Source organism: Condylura cristata, unplaced genomic scaffold (assembly GCF_000260355.1).
Source record: "Condylura cristata isolate star-nosed mole 26May11 unplaced genomic scaffold, ConCri1.0 scaffold00032, whole genome shotgun sequence".
Lineage (NCBI taxonomy): Eukaryota > Metazoa > Chordata > Mammalia > Eulipotyphla > Talpidae > Condylura > Condylura cristata.
Genome location: NW_004567133.1, coordinates 2,008,699 through 2,028,817, shown reverse-complemented (window position 1 = coordinate 2,028,817; position 20,119 = coordinate 2,008,699). Strand labels below are relative to the sequence as shown.

Sequence of the window (20,119 nt, the reverse complement as noted above, 5' to 3'; positions counted from 1 at the left end):
CCGCTCCGGAGAAGCCCCCCTGAGTGAGCATGGCATTAAACGGCCACTCCTCCTTCGGCTGACATGCTGTTGATTTCCTTATATGACATTATTATTTTTTAATGGGGATGCAGATGCATTTTACTAAGTTAGAATTATTGACAAGAAGGAAAAGCTGCAGGGTCCTTTTTTTCTTTTTTCTTTTTTTTAAGTTTCCTGTGTGATATGGAGGGGTGATGTGTGCTGGTTTCCCAGGAAACTGGGGGAGAGCAGGCGTGACTGGATGTGGTGACGGACCCACTGTGAGTTTCCGGCGGTACGCGGGAGCCGGGAAGCGGCTGACAGAGATGACCCTAACACCTCTGGTGTTATGTCCGCGATGAAAGACTCAGAATTACTGGGAACTAGTTAGGTACGAGGAGTACAAAGGGGTTGGCCTAAGTCGGACGGAGCAGGAGAGATTTTGAAGACTTTCTTTGGATTTCAAAAACAAATTTTAAAATGCAATTGAAGCATCAAACTGACATAGGTCTTAAAGTGGTGACGGCCCTCTTCTTTCTAACCAGGGAAACATAGGGGCACAGCGTGTGTCACGTGGGGCTGCTGGCCTGTTCAGAGCAGCGCCCATCAGTTAAGGTCTTGTGCACCTGTGAGTTGATTCGCGGAACTGTCACGTTAGCAATTTCTCAGAAAATGGTTAAAAAATACCCTAAGGGGAAAAGATTTGGCATCGCTGTTTCTTAGGGGATTGCCAACTTCTCAAAAGAGCTCTTCTGGCAGAGCCCCTGGGGTTGCAGACACCTTATTGCCCTGGATCTGAAGAAGGTGGGGGCCAGAGACTGCCCCAGCCCAGTCTAGCCCTTTCATTCCTGCACCCAGCGGGGGTCTGCCATGGGCTGGGCCCACGATGTGGAATGCACATTGCTCTTTACCCCTCACATCTCAGTGCACCGGTCTTTAACTCTGGAACCATCTTTGGTAGGGGATGGGCACTTTTCATCTACTGCAAAGCCACGAACAGGCAATCCCGCCTGAAGTGGGTGCTACAGCTTCTGAGATTCTGCCTCCTCGATTTGTTCTCCCTGTGGCCCGGCCAGTCTCTCTAACCTAGGGACAGTTCTCTCGGTCACACCTCAGGGACATTGTGGATTTGGCTCCAGAGCACCACAATAGAGTGAACATCGCAGTAAAGCAAGTCGCCTGAACTTTTTGTTTCTCCATGCACATATAAGCTGTGCTTCTACTATGCTGTAGTCTATTAAATGTGCAACAGCGTATGTCTAACAAAACAAGGTACATGCCTTCATTTCAGGTGACACAGAGACACAAAAAAGCTGTTGGAAAAATGGTGCTGATAGATTTGCCCAAGGAAGGATGGCATAGACCTTCTATTTGTTTTGTAAAAAAAAACAGCATTTTTAAAGTGAGATGAAGTGGGCCACAATTAAATGAGGCATACCTGGAAATTGACTCTGTTCCTGCAAATGGAGGGTTGAGGAACCAGGTCAGAACACTCATTCCTCACAGGTCCTCTGAATGTCAGAATCATCCAGGGTGAGTGCAAGATGCTTCCAGAATGGAAGGAATGGAAGGAGGAGCTCTCCGATCTGCTCCCAGTGGAGCAATGATTTCCCTGGGAGCCACTGAAAGCCTCTGGAAGTGGTATTATGAGCACAGAGCAAATGGAGAAAGATTTACTCCAGAAAATCTAAATTTTCTTTCCAAACTGTGAGAATCTACAGCGTCTGACCCATGAGCTCGCCCCCACTGCAACTAAGGTGGCGGCTCTGCCTGGGCAGAGGTGGTCAACAAGACAGGCCCACCTCTCCTCCCAGCTCCGAGTCTGACCCGGGGGAGAAAGCTTTATACAACCGCCTGCCCCAGGAATGTGTTCCAGAAGTCTCTTTCAGACAGGTATGGCTGAGAGAATGGGGCTGTCCTCCCTCGCCTGACCCGCACTCCTCACAGGCGGGATGGCCTACGTGGGGCAAGCGAACAAGAACGCCACACTTCGAGGGCCCCACCCCAGCTCATGGCAGGGATGCAGCTACTTGAGGCAAGCCCCCACGAGGCTGTATCTGGAGCCAGCCCCTTGCTCATACAGTAGGTGTGTCACTAGGGGAGGAGCGCTCCCTAGCTCTGCCTCAGGGCAATGAGTTTATTTGGAAGAATTGCCTAAGGGCATCACTGACAGCAATGGAGGCCTCAGGGGGTGAGAAATTAGTAAGGGGAAGCTGGCTGGTCCATGATAACAAGTGAGTCAAGAAACCAGCCAGAAGTTTCACAGAGAGGACCAGGGAGTGAAACAGCTAAGGAGAGCCCTCTTCAGGTTGGAACTAAAATCAAAAGGGCTGGGCTTTAATTGGATCAAACTATGGAGCGCTTTATACCACAGGGCTTGGTCAAAACTAATAAGAGCAGCAAGGAGTGGAGGCTAACAGCTGGGTGTGGTGTCAGTAATGGCAAACCGACGGCACCTTAGTGGGGAGTTAAGAAAAAGGGCCCAGGAGAACCTGGCTGAAACCACAGGCAGGCAGCGCTAGGATCAGGGCGCCTACGTACTCAAGGCTGCCCCCTTGAGGCACAAACAGAGTGCACACACTGCAGAGGAGACCGCTCACCCGAGTCTTCTAACCAAACTACTAAGCAAATAAATTAGCAAATGAGCGAACAACAGCAATAGTCCCCAGACGGCTGTGGATATTAGTGTTCAGAGTTGTTGCAGTAGACTACCTGAAATGACCTGTTTAAAAAAACAAACAGGAACGTGTGACCCCTGCCCAAAAGAGCCGAGGAGGTCTAAATGTGGTTGACACTTTGCAAGCAGTCATTATAGTATATTCAAAGAACTAAAGAAAACCATGCTTAATGAAGTAGATGAAGTATGATGACAATATCTCATTAAGTAGAGAATATCAATAAAGATATATAAATGATGGAAAAATAACCAGGTGAGAAGTTTTGGAATTGAAAAATATTAACTTAAACCAAAAACTAAGTAATAATAAAAGGAAACATGATATATTTATTCACTAATATAAAAGGAAACTGCATAAAAATATGCACTTAATTGCATTATTGGGTTCTATAGCAGACAGAAATACGACATAATTTAATACTGCAAAAATGAGATGGTGAGCAAGGAGGACACGTTACTAACCCGAATCCAAAGGAAGAAATGAAGAGGATCAGGAGTAGTAAGAAAGAAAGCTAGAATGATAGATCTAAACATGAAATGGCTCTCCTTTCTTCTCTCAATTTCTTTGAAAGTCATGCAAATGGCAAAGTGGCAAAAGTTGCTTCTACTTAGCAGTAATTATGTGTGAATGAATTAAATAATCCAGTCAAAAGGGAGACAATGGCAAAATGAATAACAAACCAACTTTACCCTCCCTAGGAGAATATACAACTCTCTAGACTCAAAGGCACAACCCAGCCGAAAGTGAAAAGGATGGAAATGATCAACCATGGAAGTAGTAATCAAGAGAGAATCAGAGCGGTGATACCGATACCTGGCAAGACAGAGTTTAAGAGAAAAATTGTGATCAGAGACAAAGAGAGTCATATAGTGATACAAGAATCAATCCATCAAAAAGATAAAACAGTTATAAACATATATGTACCTAAAGACAGAGGCCTGAAAGGCAAGAATTTTAAACAGATAGAATGGAAGAGTGAAATAGATGATGCAACAACAGTAGCTGGAGACAGCACAGATGGCAGAGACCCAAAGCAGAGAAGACTGGATAAACAGCACCATACATCAGCCAGGACTGACACCCACGGAAGACGGTGGTGGACTCACACCTTGTCAAGACGCTGGAGAGTCTTCCAGCACAGACCATATGTCAGGCCATAAAACAAGGCTCCAAAAATTTAAAAGGATTAAAACATACAAAGTATGTTTTTTTGCCTATCATGCAATAAAATTAAGTCAGTAACAGAGGAAAATTTGGTAAAATCACCAATAAGAGGAAATTAAAAACACACCCCTAAAAACTACTGCCCAATGGGTGACTTGTGTGGTGATTGATACTTCAATCCAGTGGTTTAAACATGGGGTTCAAAGTAGACTTGCCCTTTGGAGCTGCCACTGCCAAGAACATGACGGTCACCCGGGCCTGCTGTCAGCCCCTGCGAGGAGTCAGCGCCTGCACATCGCCCAGATTCATAAGCTTCAAAGTTGGGATCTTGCCAGGTCACAGAGCCAAGAACTCAGAGCAAAAGAGGCCTCATTTCCCACCTGAGAAGTGGGCTGAAGGCAGAGAGGCACAGAAGTTCTTACCCGGGACTCCCCAGGGCTTAGCTGGAGGTGCCTATGGGGGGGGGGGGTGGAGGTGCCTATCTGGGTGGAGTTCTACCCAGCGTGGAGTGTGTACGCCTTTCATTGACTTCTTGCTGACTCCTTCACCCCCAGTGTACTAGGAACTTTGAGGGGCACCTGTGGGAGTTAGACGGGGAACCCTTCCACCAGGACTAGCTAAGGGGGTGGGACAGGCCCCCTGCTCCTGCTCCCTCCACTATACGTCCTCACGCTGCCATGACTCGCTCTGCTAGTGGGTCTGCCTCTCAGTTCACACACCTACAGTGTGTCTGGGAAGATCTTTAAAAAATCCTCTTAATGGCCCTCCCTGGTGGCGAAACGGGTTGTTAAAGCACAGCACTGAGAATCTGAAGCCACTTCCATATGAGTTCGATTCCCGCCTGCCGCCTGCCCCGGAGGAGACCACATGGCGAGCCAGACCTCTCATGACCCGCCCGCTGCTCCCCTCAGCAGTGTACTTCATCGATCTGCCTGTTCTGCTCCCCACTCTGTCTCTGGTGAAGCCTCTCACCGCCCCTGAGCCTCTGGCCTGTACCCCAGTTCTGTATGAATAAATAAATAAATCTTTAAAAAAAAAATCCTCTTAAAGCTTTGGCTTTCTCATCTATCATGGGGCACCCTAAAAATCTCCTTGCCGATTGAATGTGGGCTCCGTATTCCACTCTCCTTCCACCTTGCCCCTCTTCCTAAGCATATCAACGCCTAGCTTAAGACCTTCATGCACTTAATGACCCCCCCATACAAATCAGCTGGATATTACTCGCAAAACACCCCACATGCATCAGAAGAGAAACAGATCCATCCAGAATGGCCCAGGCCATTCTCTAGGAGTGGTCACTGACCACCCATCCTTCGTTTGGAGGAGATGGCTGTGGAGCGGGACACTAACCTCAGCCTTAGTCTGCTGTTTGAATGAGGAGGCGGCCCTACCTTGTGGGGCAGGTGTGAGCACTCCAGGTGTGCGCTTGGCCCACACTAGGTGCTCAGCATTCAAGTGACGGCCGCTCCCCATGCAGAGATAGTGCACGTTCGTCGTGAGCATCCTCCCTAACGCCTGCAGATTCTAGAGAGCAGCAGGTCCAGGATTAGGGACAGACAGTAGGCAGGAGTCTTTTGAACATGTCTCTAATTGCGGACACAGAGTGGGCTGGAAGGCAGTCCCGCTCCTTCCCGAAGCATGCTGCTTCTGGTACCAGCAGCTAGAACAAGGCTGCTGTTTCTTTATCACACAACGGCAGGTCAGTGTGCAGGCTTTCCCTTGCTAGCCCCTCAATTTTAGACAAATGTACCTCTCTGGCCATCTGCAGGGCTGCTTGCTGTTCCCCTGTGCCCCAGGCTACGGCACGGACGGGGACCGGAGTCCTCTGTAAACAGAGCGCTCCAGGCAGAGCAGAGCAGAGTCACACGACACGCACCTGCTGCCTGTCTCACCTGGAGTTCATATACAAGGCACAATTTGAAAGAAGCCATTCTGTGGTGCCTCGGGGCTCAATGAGGCCTGAATGCAGGTCAAAATGAAGGTGAGGCTTTTTTTAGATGAAATATTGATTTAGAGTATGAATGCCAAGAGGTGGGGCAGGCCTACGTGCCTAGCACATGGCTTGGTGATTTTCGTCCCTCTGAAAGTTCACCTGTCTGAAATCAAAGCTCAGGGCTGATGGCAACCGTCTCTAATTGTGGCTTTAGCCGGTTTTGCTGGTACATGTAAGACACAGGCCACTTGTGAGGGAGGCCCTTTCCTGTGCCCTGGGGCTGTGTTGGAGGCCCGGCTCTCCCTTGGGGGTGCGATCTCCCCATGCAACTGTTGAGTGAGGACAGGAATGCATTTCCAGTGGGAGCTAAGTTCTCTTCTTCAGGGCATGGAAGCAAAAGCAGAAAGTCCTCTGGGCAGGAATGGTGAGACTGGCAGAGGGATAGCAGATTTAGGGACGGGAAGGGGCCCCATTTTCTACCATTCTTGCTCAGACACTCCGCTGCCCCTGCTGGGATCTAGAGACCAAGAGTTATTGGGTCACCACCAGAAAACACGAGACTTATTTCTGAAAGAGAAATGGAAAGCAAACAGGTTTCTAGATCACAAGTCTACTAGGTGAGTGGGTGAGGAAGAACTGGCAGGTACTAGGGGCTCTGGGGCTAGGTGGGAGGAGGTGGGTGGACAGGCCCCTCGGCGCAGGAGCTGCTGGGAGTTCAGTGAGCTTCACACTGGTCCTGAGCCTGCCTCCCGGGGGCCAGCTCAGCCTAGTGCCTACCCCAGCTCCTGAGTTGAGAATGAGACTTGGGGCGTGGAATGCCGGCATGGTACCAGTCCTGAGCCAGGCTGTGCGTGGCCGGGGCTGTGCGTGGCCGGGGCTGTGCGTGGCCGGGGCTGTGCGTGGCCGGGGCTGTGTGTGGGACCGAGTGGGGCTCTTGTGTTCCTTTCTGGTCTGCGCAAGAGAGCTGTTTGTCTTTGGCTCTGCTGCCTGCCTCATGTGGCTGTTGCTGGACGCAGAACGAGACGCGTGACTGGCCCCTTGAGAAGCAGGGGCTCCTAACCCAGGAGCCGCGGCAGTCACGCCGGCGGGAGGGCGCGGCACTGACCTCGGATTCCGACGCGTCCACCGACTTCTCCTTGAGGTTCCCGCTGTCGCTCAGCGCCGCGCCGTTGTACTTCTGGTGGATGTCCTCGTCCGAGTAGTGCAGCCCGCCAGGGCTCGGCCGTGGCGGGGACCTGCACGAGAGCACGCGTCCTTCAGGGCCGCCCTGCCCCCGGGGCCAGCACCCGAACGCCAGGGGAACACCGCCTCCGCCCGCGCTCCGGTGCTGCCGCAGCTTCCAGTGACACCCACGTGAGGGGTGACAGAGTGGCCAGCCTGCGCGCGGGCGCGTCTCCCTAGGTCACTGCCCTCAACACGTGACAGTGCCCTCTTTTGCTGTCTCGACACGTGGATTTAAAGTATTTCTAACCCCTGCAACCTGCCCCCTGGACTCAACGCTGCCCCTGCTGGATGGATCTCGTGGGTGCCCGGCAGAAGTGGGCTCTGGGGTTACGGCTGCTGTATCCCCACCTGGTCCCGTTCTTTTTGGAGAAGGTGTTCTTGACATTGAGGTGGCGGCTGTTGAGTTCTAAGGCAGCGAATCCTCCGTTGTCCAGGGTCACGGACTCCTCCATGTTGGAGATGCTCTTACCTGCGGTGGGGCCGGGAGAGTGCACAGGAGCGTTTAGTGACTGCCGCTGCAGCTCCCACCGGCCAGAGCACCCCAGCCTGCAGGGCTCACTGAGTGCCTGCTGAACGAACCCCAGGGCTTGCAGGCCTGCTGCAACTTGCAAAGAAGTCAGAGCCAGGGAGAAAAGCTATGGACTGATGACAATGATGGAGCAACATGGTGAGGGGAGCGTTTGGGGCTTACTTTGCCTGGCACCAAAATACCAATATTCTTACCAGTATGTTATGATAAAGTATTCGAAACACATACACTTTTTTAAACCAGGGAAATGAATATTTAGGAATTTTTAAAATAAAAAAACACCTCATGGTCATATCACAAAACGGATTTATAAAGGGCCAGAAGCAGAGGGCACGGGGTTTCTTCTTCAGATCGAGAGAATGTTCTAGAATCTACTATGGCTCTTGGTTGCACATATCTGTGAACCAACTAAAAACCACTTTTAAAAGGTACATTTATAAGTACACATCAAAACACATTTTAAAATACATCAGCAGATCAAATGAATAACACACTTTTTCAGCAGTTTTCCGTGATGACCCATTTCACCCCGCTTAAATGTCCCACGCTAGGGCTGGTCACCCCATTCCCTCCACCCCCTCACCACCCTGGGGGTCCTGTCCCCAGAAATGCTCCGGACTTACTCACCCCCTTCTTTGACATCACAGTCAAATATTTTGAGACCAGAGAATGTCCCCGTTCACCTGAAGGAGCAGCTTCCCCTTCTCCTGCCTCTGTTGCCCAGGGTCCTGTACCCCGACTGTGACCCCCACAGTGCTCATCCCGAGACCGTGTTTCTCACTTACATACTAGCTGACTTCCTGCTGGCTGCCCGTGTCTCCCCTACTGGACCGCACACTCCGTGAGGCGGGGCTCGACCACCATGCTCCCACCGCCACCCGCAGGGCAGTGGAGGGCACACCGGGGGCTCCACGCTGGGTGCTGATCCACCGCCCCTCCCGAGCCCCCGGGGCTCCCCTCTGCGGGGCCTAGCACGGGGTCTGGCACAGTGCTCTGTCTGCGTGCCACAGGAAGGCCCGCGGGGCTCAGAGAGTGGCAACGAACGACCAAGCTGCTCACGATAGGGATTTGGGTTGCTGGGAGGTGACAGGCGGACACCCACATTAGAGGAGGTCGGGGAGGATGGCAGCAGGAGGCAGGACAAGAGGGTCAGGAAGAGCGACGCTGTCATGGCAGAGGTGTGAGTTCTGCGCGTCTCCCGGCGGGAAGGCAGACATGCCGGTAGACTAGTATTTTGTATCTAGGCTTCAATTATGATGTTAAATTAAGACTCCAGGGTGAGGCGGAGTGTCAGAAGCTGCAAGCTCTGTCTTCGGGTCTGTGTCCCAGATGGACAGAGAGAGCGAACGGCAGGGAGACTTCCTATGCGCCAGGCACAGGGTTCTGAAATGGCATTAACGCGGGAAAGTGACACGCCGTCCGTGCGTTGTAAATCCCGTAGGAATAAAATCTGATTCTGGAACACTTGTTAGAAGTGAATTTATACAGAAAAAAATACATCCTTTCTTTGAGAGATGAAATGCTTAACATTACGAAGGCAAATGGCAGGGGCTTAAGGTGCCTGGTTTTATGAACCCTTCCGGCAGAGGGACACAGTGCCCACGGCTGGGGTGGGGGGCCCGGGGGCTCATGCAGCGGGACTCATCAGGGCCCACCTTTTTAGGAAGAAAGGACGAGAGCTGATATGGGAGAAGCTGCAGGATGGAGCCGGCGCATGAAGGGCCTTTCCTGCTAGCGTGGCCACTGGGTCAGTGGCGGCCGAGCAGGGGTGGGGAGACCAAGGCCTAGAGCCCACCACGGGCGCAGGGAACGGGCACTCCGGCGCTGCAGACTGCTCCTCCTTGCGCCTTCTCTGTTACACTCCTAGCCAGGAGGTGATCGCTGTTCTGTCTCCTGGAAGTATCAGTCCCTGACCTTCCCGAAGTGGAGTCCCACTGGATGGTCGTTTGCCCGTTTCTCTAATGATGACAATTCATTCAGCAACCGACATTTATTGAGCACCTGCTGTATGCAGGGAGCTTGCGCTGAGAATACCATGCTGAACCAGCCCTCAGAGGATCACAGTTGGAATGAGGAGTGTGAGGCAAGGCACACATTTCTGGAACATTCCATGAGTCATGGCAACATTTCTGAGATGGGTCCTGCTTCACTGTTTATGGAGCACCTAGAAGCACAGTGTTTCAGCTGGATGCACTGTACTTTCTAATCGCCTTCATAAAGACCACTTCGTCTGAGCAACAGTGCGCAGGAGGAAACTGAGATTCAAAGAGACCAAACGACATCTCCGTGGCATACAGCCAGTGGATTGAGGGCAGGGCCAGGGCTGGAATCTGGGCCAGAGCTCTGGCTTGTTTTGGAGGTTTACTGCCTCCGAGCATCTATCTCGCCACCCACAGGCAAATGAACGGGAAACATGGCTGCTGTCATGACAGACCCAGGAGGGAACACCCAAGCGAACACCGATTTGAGCGTGTGCAGGGGAGAGACCCACCTGTGCCGCAGTTCTTGTACTTCTTACTCTGCCGGTGCAGGACCAGGGTGAACACTGCCAGCAGGAGGAGGATCAGGCTGGACAGCGCCAGCACCAGCAGGAACCACCACTCCTCGTAGAAGGGGGCGTCCACTTGCGCTGGGGGGGCACAGGGACACGTGGCACAGGCGGCAGAGATGCCCCGCCCCTGAGCGGGAGGGGGCTTGGGGGGGAGTGTCCAGGGGGAAGGCTGAGAGGCACATCCGCAGCTGCAGCAGTGATGCAGCCCCTGCCCGGCCTCCCCAACCTCGCGTCGGGGGCAGGGTGGGCTCGGCAGCTTCCGGGATTCAGCAGCAGGGTGCCCCCCTCTTCTCTGTGGGGTCTGGTGTGGGTGCTGCCCTCCCCTGAGACCTCCCCACCTTCCACACTTACATCTCGGGATTTCACCTGCTGACGAGGTTGAAAGGAGGAGGAGCAAGCACGCTTGGGCTGCCTGATGGCTCCCTGTGCTGGTGCCCTCCCAGACAGCTCCCCAGGGCACCGGCCTTCCCATCACCCCTCGCCACTGCCCGCTGGGGGGCCTTGCCCCTTACACCCCACTGCAGCCATTTCCCAGCTCTTCCCCTTCATGCTGTCTTGCTCAAATCCATCCCGCTATGGCAGCGAGGAGAAGGTCTTCCTAGGTGGAGATCTGTCGCCCCCCTCCTAAGACTCCCCGTCAGGACACTGTCTAGGCCCGAGGGGCCCCACGGTCCTGCCCTCCTGAGCTCTGGCGAGGCTCCGGGGCCTCCTGCACCAGCCCAGGGCCTTAGGATGGGGTGGTATTGACTCCCCACCTCCAGCAGGACCGCCCAGAGCAACTGGCCCCACCTGCAGGTATGTTTTTAAGAAACAAACAGAACAGGTTTCATTTAAAAGTTGCTTGGAAAAGGGATACTCTGCTTCCTCGTGTTTTATTCTGTTTCCAAGGAACTGCTAAGTGGGAAATTGTTTCTTTGAAAGTGCGGGATGCCCTGAGGCCCCACTCAGAGCTTTCCTCCTGCCTCCCTGCAGGGGAGCTGCTTCCCAGCCCCAAGCCTAGGCCTGAACAGGAAGCCTGTTACCGGAGCCCAGAGGCTTCCCAGTGGAGGAGACCCACATAGAACACATCTGCCTTATGTGATATACCTCAGCGCACAGTTGTGAAACGTGCACACTGGAAAAAGGAGGGGGTTTGCTTTAGAGGATGTGACAGAACAGGATTTCTGAGATGACAGCATTTTGAATTCAAAAGTTAAAGGCTGTTTCAGGCCTCTCCAAGCCCACCCCGTGGAAGTGGCCTAGAATGGGCAGAGGAAAGACTCTGGCTATCCTGCACGGACCCACCCCAGGGCAGGACACCCCCCTGCTGGCTTCAGGAGGGTGACTGAGGCTGGCTCCAGGAGTGGACAGCCAGGGCCAGTGTTTGGATGCAGTGGACTTCAGGGAAATGGCAAGCTACAGGCCCTGGGCTGAGGGGGAGGCCGCTGAGGTCTCACGCAGGCGCCAGCCTCTGTCCTCAGCTACCTTCTGTGAATTAAAAGCTCTGTGCATTTGGAATTGCTTTAGATCGATTTTTCATAGATGAGCCAAGTGAGGCGAATCTCGGGTTGCTGAATTGGGATGAGGGGTGCTTGGTTTCTTCATTCTAATCTCTATTTGGGGTATGTTTATATTTTTCATAATGAAATGAAAGAAATGAGGGAATTTTTGTTTTTTGTGAGATCTGATTTTGTAGACGTGCTGGTGGGGCACTGAAGCCCCTCACTGAGCTACCAGGAGTTAGGGGGAAGGGCCCTAACCCCACAGCTGCCTTCTTTTCTCCAAGCTCATGCAAAGAAAGGATGAGGGATGTTTTCAATGCAAACAGGTCTAGTCAATAGCTTTCTTGCTCCTAAGGAAGAGCAGCAGTGGAGGCGACACCGTGCTTCCCTTGGGTTCTGCCGAAAGTCTGACACTTCTTCCAAGCACCGGCACCCCCCGGGCCCCCACCCCAACAGCTTCCCGTTGTCAGCCTGCCTTCCAACCCCAAAAGCCCCTCTAGAGCCCTGACTCCCAACCTTGGCTGCACCTTAGAGTCACAGTAGTGTTGAAAATAGTCACTACCCCCAGACCTCTGCCCTAATAGATGCAATCACTGGGGAGGGGTGGGGGGTGGAGGGAATTTTCCTGAGTGCAGGCAGAGGTAAGGCCGGCGCCAGGGAGTGAGTCTGGGCCAAGTCACCTTGCTTTCCACCTCTCCCTCACTCGCCCCCTTATCCCTGGATTATAACCAGAACTTGTCTCTGCCGCCCCCTCTGCCTCCTTCATTGGGAGGATTTCCCTTTGCCTGTGACAACTCCCTGCAAAGCCTTCAAAACTCAGACGACCGCCCTCCTCTGAGAAGTCCCTCCTGAGGCCCAGGCCGTCCGTCTCTCCCCACCTGTGACACCCAGTTGCATCAGTCTGCTGCCACCGCAGGGGAAGAGCCCTGCGCCCTGCATCAGGTGCTCTGCTCCTCAGCTTTGTGGGGCTGCGTCAGACACAACCCAGTGTCTAGCACTAGCTGGGAAATTTTGCTTTTCAAACATTGCAAGTGGTTCCCTGGTGAGGGTGTCTCCGCTAACAAGAGGGGCTGGAAGCTGGGGCTCGGGAACACTGGCACACAGAGAAGGCTTGCTTAGCTCAGGTCAACTGTCCTGACTCTTGTACATATCTTGTACACAATGAGGGGGAAAAATGAACAATCACTTGAGAACAGTGTGGTGAGGACAGGCTTCTGACCCTGGGCGCTGTAGGGGCCTGGCGGGGCTACTGTGGGCCTGTAGGGTGCCAGGACTCCCACTGTTTTCTCTGTCAGAGACTGCCACAGTGCTTGGCCTCTTCATGATTCTTCCCCACCTTCCTTCCTGACGCAGGAAGCAGGAGCCCCTCCCCTGAGCCTCTCCGAAGGCTCCCTACCTGACACAGCTGTCGAGGGGCTGCTGGGCTCCCCAAAGCCCACCTCATTCACAGCCACCACCCGGAACTCGTACGTCACTCCTGGCCGGAGCTTATCCAGACTGAGGGTGTAGGATGTAGCACTCCGCGGAATGTCCTTCACGAACATATCCCACAGGCCTTCATCTGCAGGAGAAGAGGGACACGATAGAGGTCAGAGGTGCTTTTCTCTTGAATTTAAGCCCCTTGCACTGGTCAGCTCAAGGCGCCCTGGCCCAAGACTGGTGGCCCAGCGGCCGAGGCCGTGGTGAGCTGCACAGGGCTGGGGGCAGAGGGAGGGAGACACTTCTCACAGGGAACACACGCTGCCCCAGCTGCATTCTGGGCAGTGGCAGTTCCCCAACTTACCCCTTGCTCCTATCACCATCCCACGGGACCCCAAGCCCGCCCCTCTGGTTTCTGACTTGATCTCATGTCTGGCTGAGGATTCTTTTGTCCCTTCTGGCTTGCTGCTGTCCCGGATGCACACACTCCCCTTCATAGCCCTCTGACCCCACCTCCCCGAACCCCGTGACTCCCCCTCGGGCTCCTGCCGTCAGAGCTGGTGCCCGCACACACCAGCCATGGTTCTGAGTGCTGGGTCCACCTGCTTTCTAATTGGAAATGACAGTTCAGCTGCGGGTCAAAGAGAAAATGTTAAACTGCAGTTTCTTTCACCACCTAGCAGCCAGTCTTGTGAAGATTCAGCTCAACTTCCACACAGCCTTGCGAGGTAGCTGTGGTGCTTGGTGCCACTTTTCAGTGTCCACAACTGGGGCCTTTGCTTTGGGGGAGCTGGCATGGAGACGAGGAATGTCGTGGGAATCTCGCGTGCTCCCAGACACCCCTGCCAGGGCCTTTCTCTCAGACCGAGGATCCTGATTTCAATTCTCAAACTAAACTCAAGTGCTGCCCTTGACTTTGAGCGTCCTTTGGAGGCTGTAGCATCAAACCTGCCTTAAGACCATCTTGTTTTTATGTCTATGCCCGGTTGCCACCAAAGACAAGTATGAGTTAAAAAAAAAAGTTGAATTTTGAACAGAAACTAATATACCCTTGTTCACAGAGAATTATTCCCAGCATAGAAGCCACTCAAAAGTCTATTCAAGGATGATTGGAGAAACCAAGTGTTCATCAGTCTTGAGAAGGAAGGGGGATTCTGACACATGAGCAGCATGGAGGGGACTGGAGTACATTTTTAAAGAAGAGTTATTTGTTTATGCATACAGAACTGGGGTGCAGGCCAGAGGTGCTGGGTGAGGGATGAGAGGATTCACCAGACAGAGTGGGGAGCAGCGCAGGCAGATCTACTGAAACACACTGCTGAGGGGAGCAGCAGGCGAGACAGGAGAGGTCTGCTGCGCCATCTGGGTCAGCTCCCTGGCCGGGGATCGATCTCGCGCTGAAGCCACCAGGGAGGGCCCCTAGAGGACATTTTTACTATGTGAAAAAAAAGACACAGAAGCATATTTAATGAGGAGCTAGAGGGGTTTCTGCCCCAGAGACGGAAAGTAGAAGTAGAAGGGGCTACTCCCAGGCCTGGGGAGAGGAGGCAGCAGTCAGTATTTAGCAGGGACAGCTTCACTCTGGGAAGACAAAGTCCTGTGGGTGGCAGTGAAGATGGCGCATAGTGATGGGAAGGCCCTCGTGCTCCCGATCTGCCCACCAAGGAAAGGTTAAAAGGGGAAATTTTATGATAGATATATCTGGCCACAATAAAAGCATGTATCAAATTTCTTAAACCCTGTCACACAGGAAAACAACAAAAAATTGAACTTAAATCCGGAAGAAAATTGGGACACAGAGAGAAAGGCAGAAGTGCTTGGATGAAGGGGCAACGACCACAGCAATATTAACCATTACGAAGTCAGAGTGAGAGAGCCTCGGTGCTGTGTGACTTTAGACAGAGTACTTAACCTCTCTGTGCCTTGTTTATAGAATGGTCACAGAAAAGGAACCTGCATTATAGATTTGCTGCTGGGATTAAATTGGTTAATATTCACGAGGTGCACAGGACAGTGGCACACTCATAGTACCCCCAATACTGCATGAGCATAAACAAAATGGCAATCTAATCCCTGAGGCTATTATAGGCCAGTAAAAAAATGGGCTTAGAGCCCGAAACGTTCACTTGAAGCAGCAGTCCTTCAAGAATTATACTTCTTTTATAGGTTTAGGTATGTGATCTTTTAACAAGAGCAGGATCTCTGGAGAGAAAAAGCACACCTGAATATGAAATGCAGTGTGCTGACAGCTTTATGGGGAGCGAAGGGTTATCTGGAAACCAACTTATCACACACATTGAAACACCAGATATGTTCAAGTGAATTAGCTCCACAGTAAACAGAAGGAAAATTGCTAGTGTTCAAGTCTATATTTGCATAGGATTTAGAGTTTGCACCTGGTAAGTCCTTAGAGTCACAGGTTAATGAAGGACTGGGTGTTCATGAGATTTTAAAGGTACAAATCTCCGTACAGCAGGAAGGTAGAACAATGACTATTTATTTCTAAATATCCACATTTATAGTCACTTCTCACCACGACATCCATTATCACTAATAATGTCAAAATGGCAAGCTATAACTTAAGCTTTTTCTTCCTAAAATGTTGAGGTTTGCAAATGAAATGATTGCTACATGTGATTTATATTCTGGCTCTGCGCGAGAATGATCAGGAGTAGCAGGCACAGAGGGTGCATTTTCTCCGCATGCAGCGACCTCAGCCTAGGAACCCCGCTGCCCTTCCTCTCCACGGCGTTCCTCCTCTATGCATTCTTTCCACAAGACCTAAGGACTCACTCTTTGGTCAAGTTCCACCCCTCAGGGAATCAGAAGAAACGTCTAGTCTCCATGAGCTATGCATGATCTATGGGCAGGGGTGGAAGAAAATCTGCAAGGTCTTTGCGCCCTTTCCAGCCTCAACCCTGGTCCTGCTTCAAAGAAGAAATGGTCGCTTCTACCAATGGGCTTTCGATCCCTTGTCACCCTTACCGAGTGGTTTGGGCTCTTGAGCTTTCCAAGAATTGGATCAATATGTCCATCTGATCCACCTCCTCCACTGCTGCACCCCTATAACCTTTCTCAAGGCCTCGTACAAGTGGACGTTTAGTAAATAACCACCAGCTTCAGCACTTCTTTCGGTGCTTACTACAACAGGTCAGTGTCACAGGGGCTTGAGTGTTGAGTGAACGGTATGATATTTTTCATCTAAAAAGATACACGATTTTATGCTGTACAGGAGACAAAAAAAAAAAAAAAAAAAAAAAAAAACCAACCAGGCTCAAACTAGATGCTACTTAAAACCATTGAAATCAAGGGACCAAGCGTGTGGAAGGTGTTCTCTGACATTCTGAGTAGGTCTCTGCTTCTGGAGTGGCTTTTCTGAATGTCTTTGCATTAATGTTTCTGTAATGCTCTCCTACTACAGCAGGAAAAAATTATTTCCCTTCTTTTGCCATCACCTAAAGGCCACATTTTATTTTAAGCACTCAGCCATAGCTCTAGGAGTGTGTGCATTTTTCATAAAAACATTTTAAAATATTGATACAGAATCTCAGCACAGAACGATTTATTTAGCAAATCATTTACACTGAAAAGTGTCGGGGTGGGGGATCATACCAAGAGAATTTCCTTCGGAATTAACAGAAGAAAATGTTCACATTTTTATTCTGCCTAATTCTTCCTTCCCAAAATCAGCACATTCAGCACTCTGGATCTCACTAGCAATTCACTGGGCTATCTGTCCACACTAACATTTATGTTATGGTCATGAGTGGGTAGGAAAACTCGGGCGGCCCTTAAAGCGTCCACTCTGTTTCTCCACTGTGGATTGTTTTTCTCATTTGTATTATGCTGTTAAATATCTCAATAAATCAACGATGGAGAAAAGTATCTCTACAAATTAGGGGGAAAAATAGCATTACAGAACTATTAACCATAATGAGATTTGTGCAGCTGATTTCCACGCGCCAGGATAATCCCCAGCGCCTGGGTTTCCATCTCAATCAAAATTTGAGAGTAGAGCAGCCCTGTATTTTTTAAAGCCACCCCTGAGCCTTCCTTTCAGCCAGCTCTCAGACCTCAGGTAGTGCTCACTGCTGGGAAGTGGAGCAGAGCCCAACCTGGCTTTCCCTTCCCTCAGTGGAGCTCCTGGGGGCCATCCTGGGAAAACCTATGATTGCCCTGAAGATCAGTCTGAGCTGAAGATCAGTCTTTCGAGATGATATGCCGGATGGCAGGCGCCTGGTGGCTGGTGACTGTCCCTGCTGCAGTCAGGGCTTTGAACTTCCTGGGGGGCAACATCAGCCTTCAGGCTGCCGGATCTTGATATCTGTGTGGACAGGGGTGTGTGGCAGCAGAGTGAACCCAGTCATGTGTCTGCTGGGCCCCCACTATCCTTTGACACCTCCTTCCTGAAACACTTGGAAAATGCCGCTGCACTCAGAAAGGCAGGAAACCCGCCGAGGAATACACTTTGTCAGCTACTCCTGTTTGCTGCCACACGCTGCTCACATGCCTGAAATCCCGTCCACCTCAAGAGGAAAGCTGAGTGAGAATCCCAGCTGGTTGGTCATTCTCTAGAGGGCAGAACCTCTCTGTGTTTGCTGCCTTTATTGCCTTATTTGTCTACTCGGAAGGTGGACGAGTGGATAGTACTGAAGATCACTGATGAAAGAAATCTTTTCCATCAACTAGGTTTTGAGGTCGTACACAGACTGTCCTGGAGAACAAAGTGAGTCAGTTTAACCTGTTGGCGCCAGCATCTTCCCCACCCACGCGGGAGGAGGCACCTGTGTCCCAGACAGTGTCCTAATAAACATCGAGACATGAACACCTCCTTTCGGAATTGAGAGGGAGCCCAGATCAGGCACATCGGAGGGTTCATTGCTCAATTTATCCCCGAACACCCAGACCCGAGCTGTGCGCTGCAGGTACCAGGGCCGACGCCACGCCAATACAAAAGTTTGATTTCATGGACAATTACACAGGGTCTCCATGCTGAATGGAACTGTCACTCCAGCCTGGGATTTCTGGTTCCACTAACTCACACAACCAACAACTGGACTGTCAGCCTGCAGCTCTGAGCAAACAGAAGCCTGCCAGTTGTTTATTTCTTCACCAGTGCCATCTCTGTGTGTAGAAACGGTCAATCTGGGTTCGAAACATAACGGAAACAGGCGAGGCTTAAACAGAACCATAGCTGATAAAAAAAATTACCCTTTATCTGATCCTTGCTTAATACAGGAGCTAAAACCATGAACGGGTTTAAATGCAAAGGAAGCCTGTGATGGGCACTGACCCCAGAAAGAGCCGGGGTGCAAAGCTGACAAGCTGTCAACGACTGTGGTTAGGAGAGACAAGATGTGAGCGGCCGGGCAGAGCTCGAGTCAGTGCTGCAGCTGCAGCCTTTGTGCTGGATTTGCTGACTTGGGGACTTCTGTGGATTTTAAACAGAAAAATACTGATTTGGAAAAATACTGGTTTTCATCTCTGTTCAAATGGAAACTCCCATGGCCAGAGCCCAGAAATGAACCAAATGAACGGGGAGGGACCTGGGAGCCTCCCAGCTGCACTCCAAGTGGACAGGGGAGCATCCCGGGCCTGCACCCAGTGTAACCAGCTCTCCTCTCCCGGCGAAATACATTACTGTGAAAAAAGCAATACAATGTCTGCTTGCACTGGAAACATCCTAAATATGTATTTCATGGCTGCTTTGGAGAGGAAAATATATTTATAGTTCCTTTAGTGCCATTCTAGTCTATTGTGTAAATATGTAAATTAGGCTTCGTGATCTACACAGTAAAATGCCTTGGGATAATTTGTGTAAATAAATCATCTGCATATGCCCACTGCACAGTTTCCGCCGCCTTCCAGGGAGCTTTGCAACACTGATCTGGAGGAAACGTACGCCCCGCCAGAGACATGAATCCTGGGCCAGGCCATCCCGAGGGGCCTGATGTCATGTCCCTGGCTCCACGCTCACTGACCCTCCCTTCTCCAGAAGTTTGACCCTGATGCTAATTTCCTCAGCTGCTGTTCAGTGCTGCGAACTGACGTTAGGGCAGCAATGGGGCTTTTCAGTGGAGTCTGAGGGGGTTAAAGTGAGGATGTGGAAGAGCGAGAGACTCTACTGCCATCTGTCTGGCTGCCCAAGCCTGCTGGCCACCCGACCACCATGCCGATGAGCTTCTTGCCTCCCAGGGATCAGACAGAGATTGGCTGGGTGGGAAAGCCAGGCTGAGTAGACAGCTGGGGCCCCAGAGCCACCCAACACCAAGTCCTCGGCCTTCCCAGACGCCAGGTGGGCTGGCGGTCCCTATGGAAAACGACCCTTCCAACGAAAAGCAGGACCCGTGCACCCGAACCAGGCTCTGTTCGGGAAACCACTCCCAGGCCTGGAGAAGTCTTGCCAGAGAGCTTCGGTGGAGAAAATGAGATGATACAGCAGTTAATGTTTTGTGTAATGAGGCCTGTAATAGATGACAGCTGAGATCCAAAGCCCTCAGGTACCGGCAAGGTGTTTAAATATTGACAATCCATAAAAGCATTTCATTTGCCTCGGAGTTGCTGCTGGCCTCAGCCACAGAAGGGAGGCGGTGCCTTTCTCGCCTTGCAACGACAAGACCGTGAGTCCAGCTGCCTGCCCTGATTCACTTAACAATCTGAAAGGGGAAATCGTTGGCAGCCTGTTTCCCAGTCTGAGTAGCAAAACGCAAGTGAAAGCAAAATCTTTAGAGATCATTGAAAAAGACAGCTCGTTCCAGGTCAGTTTCTTGTCATGTCTCAGTCCCCCGGGGTCATTTTCCACATTTGGTCCTGACTGCTGAGCTCAGACCTCTGGCTGACCCAGAAGCCTTCTAAGTTTGGGCAAGGTAGGTCCTCCGAGGCGCAGAGCTCAGCGTGAAACCCTCGCTGACATGACATCCAATTAGTTCTTATTCTCAGCGCCTTGCCAGCTCTCTCCAGCTGCTCTTCTAACCAATAGGCTCCCTGACTCGTCATTATGGAGGATGGGTGTGCACATGATAACTGAGGAGAATTTAAATGGCTCCCCAGGCAAGCCTGCGAATCAATACCTTATCATTTCTTGGAAAGTGCTGAAATGTGTTCACTAGTGTTAAGATTCTGAGCCCATGCACCGTGTCT

General features: G+C 51.4%; 1 protein-coding gene across 3 annotated transcripts in view; it reads right to left on the bottom strand.

Annotated features, from left to right (window-relative positions):
- Positions 1-20,119, bottom strand: part of SDK1 (sidekick cell adhesion molecule 1) — a 450,881-nt gene that overhangs the window by 7,250 nt on the left and 423,512 nt on the right. For all 3 annotated transcript variants that reach the window (XM_012731947.1, XM_012731948.1, XM_012731946.1), the window contains 4 exons: positions 12,957-13,121; positions 10,020-10,157; positions 7,348-7,468; positions 6,881-7,010 (listed from right to left, as the gene is read on the bottom strand). In XM_012731947.1, coding sequence (XP_012587401.1) covers positions 6,881-7,010; positions 7,348-7,468; positions 10,020-10,157; positions 12,957-13,121 — 554 coding nt within the window. The remainder of the gene's footprint in view (positions 1-6,880; positions 7,011-7,347; positions 7,469-10,019; positions 10,158-12,956; positions 13,122-20,119) is intronic.